Source organism: Lipotes vexillifer, unplaced genomic scaffold (assembly GCF_000442215.2).
Source record: "Lipotes vexillifer unplaced genomic scaffold, Lipotes_vexillifer_v1.1 scaffold394, whole genome shotgun sequence".
Classification (NCBI taxonomy): Eukaryota; Metazoa; Chordata; class Mammalia; order Artiodactyla; family Lipotidae; genus Lipotes; species Lipotes vexillifer.
In genome coordinates this window covers 676,905-678,312 of record NW_006791731.1, presented here as the reverse complement: position 1 = coordinate 678,312, position 1,408 = coordinate 676,905, and the positions used below count along the sequence as shown (strand labels likewise).

The following is a 1,408-nucleotide window of genomic DNA, read 5'->3' as shown; positions in this document are numbered from 1 at the left end:
CGTGGGAGGGTGGGAGGGAGGTGTGCCTGCGACCAAAAAACACCTTGAGGGGGTGGCCTTGGGGCCAGGAAGCTCATTGGGGGTGGGGGGATGTCTTGGGGCCAGAGAAGTCACTGGTGGGCATTCTAGGGCTAAAGGGGAGGGGTTTCAGCCATCTAGAGTGGGGCCATGCTGAGGCTTCCCCCATACTGCATGCAGATGGTGTCGGGCATCAACGTGTACGGCATCCTTCGGGCACCGCGCGCTGCCAGCACTGAGTCCCTGGTGCTCACCGTGCCCTGTGGCCCTGAGTCTACCAACAGCCAGGCTGTGGGGCTGATGCTGGCACTTGCTGCCCACTTCCGGGGTGAGGCTCAGGGGCTGCTGCTGGCAAGGGAGGGTTTGGCCACCGCCTCAGGCCCTGCTGACCCTGCTTTTGGTCTTTAGGGCAGATTTACTGGGCCAAAGACATCATCTTCCTGGTGACAGAACACGACCTTCTGGGCTCCGAGGCTTGGCTTGAAGCCTATCATGACGTCAATGTCACTGGTGGGTGTTCTTGCCCTGCCCTGGCCCCCACAGGGCCACTGTCCTCACCGGCCCCTTACTGGCAGCTCATTCACCTGCTTCTGCAGGTATGCAGTCATCCCCTCTGCAGGGCCGGGCCGGGGCCATCCAGGCAGCCGTGGCCCTGGAGCTGAGCAGTGATGTGGTCACTAGCCTCGACGTGGCTGTGGAGGGACTCAACGGACAGCTGCCCAACCTGGACCTGCTCAACCTCTTCCAGACCTTCTGCCAGAAAGGGGGGCTCCTGTGCACGCTGCAGGGCAAGGTAGGGCCACCTGCCGGGGGAGCACGGGGCCTGTGTGCAGGCTTTATCTGACCTTGTCTCACGCTGTGTAAGCTGCAGCCCCAGGACCGGACATCAGCGGATGGGCCGCTGCAGGGCGTGCAGACGCTGCTGCTCATGGCTCTGCAGCAGGCCTCTGGCCACCCGCGCGGCGCCCATGGCCTCTTCCTGCGCTACCGCGTGGAGGCTCTGACTCTCCGTGGCGTCAATAGCTTCCGCCAGCATAAGTATGACCTGGTGGCAGTGGGCAAGTGAGTGCCTTCCGGCCTCCCCTTTGCATCCTCGGGCGGGGTAGTGGGCGCCGGGGCGTCCGGCCAGCCGCGAGCCCGCCGTCGCCCGGCAGGGCCCTGGAGGGCGTGTTCCGCAAGCTCAACCACCTCCTGGAGCGCCTGCACCAGTCTTTCTTCTTCTACCTGCTGCCCGCGCTCTCCCGCTTCGTGTCCATCGGCCTCTACGCGCCGGCCGCCGGCTTCCTGCTCCTGGTCCTCGCGCTCAAGATATCCTCCGCTTCCCGTGTCCGTTTGTGGCCGGCTCAGCTTCCCGCACTCTAGGCTGCGGAGAGCTCTCCAGCCTTCGGGG

General features: G+C 64.8%; 1 protein-coding gene across 2 annotated transcripts in view; it reads left to right on the top strand.

Annotated features, from left to right (window-relative positions):
• Positions 1–1,408, top strand: part of GPAA1 (glycosylphosphatidylinositol anchor attachment 1) — a 3,836-nt gene that overhangs the window by 1,198 nt on the left and 1,230 nt on the right. For both annotated transcript variants that reach the window (XM_007464550.1, XM_007464551.1), the window contains 5 exons: positions 199–346; positions 427–528; positions 615–811; positions 884–1,080; positions 1,173–1,326. In XM_007464550.1, the coding sequence (XP_007464612.1) occupies positions 199–346; positions 427–528; positions 615–811; positions 884–1,080; positions 1,173–1,326 (798 nt within the window). The remainder of the gene's footprint in view (positions 1–198; positions 347–426; positions 529–614; positions 812–883; positions 1,081–1,172; positions 1,327–1,408) is intronic.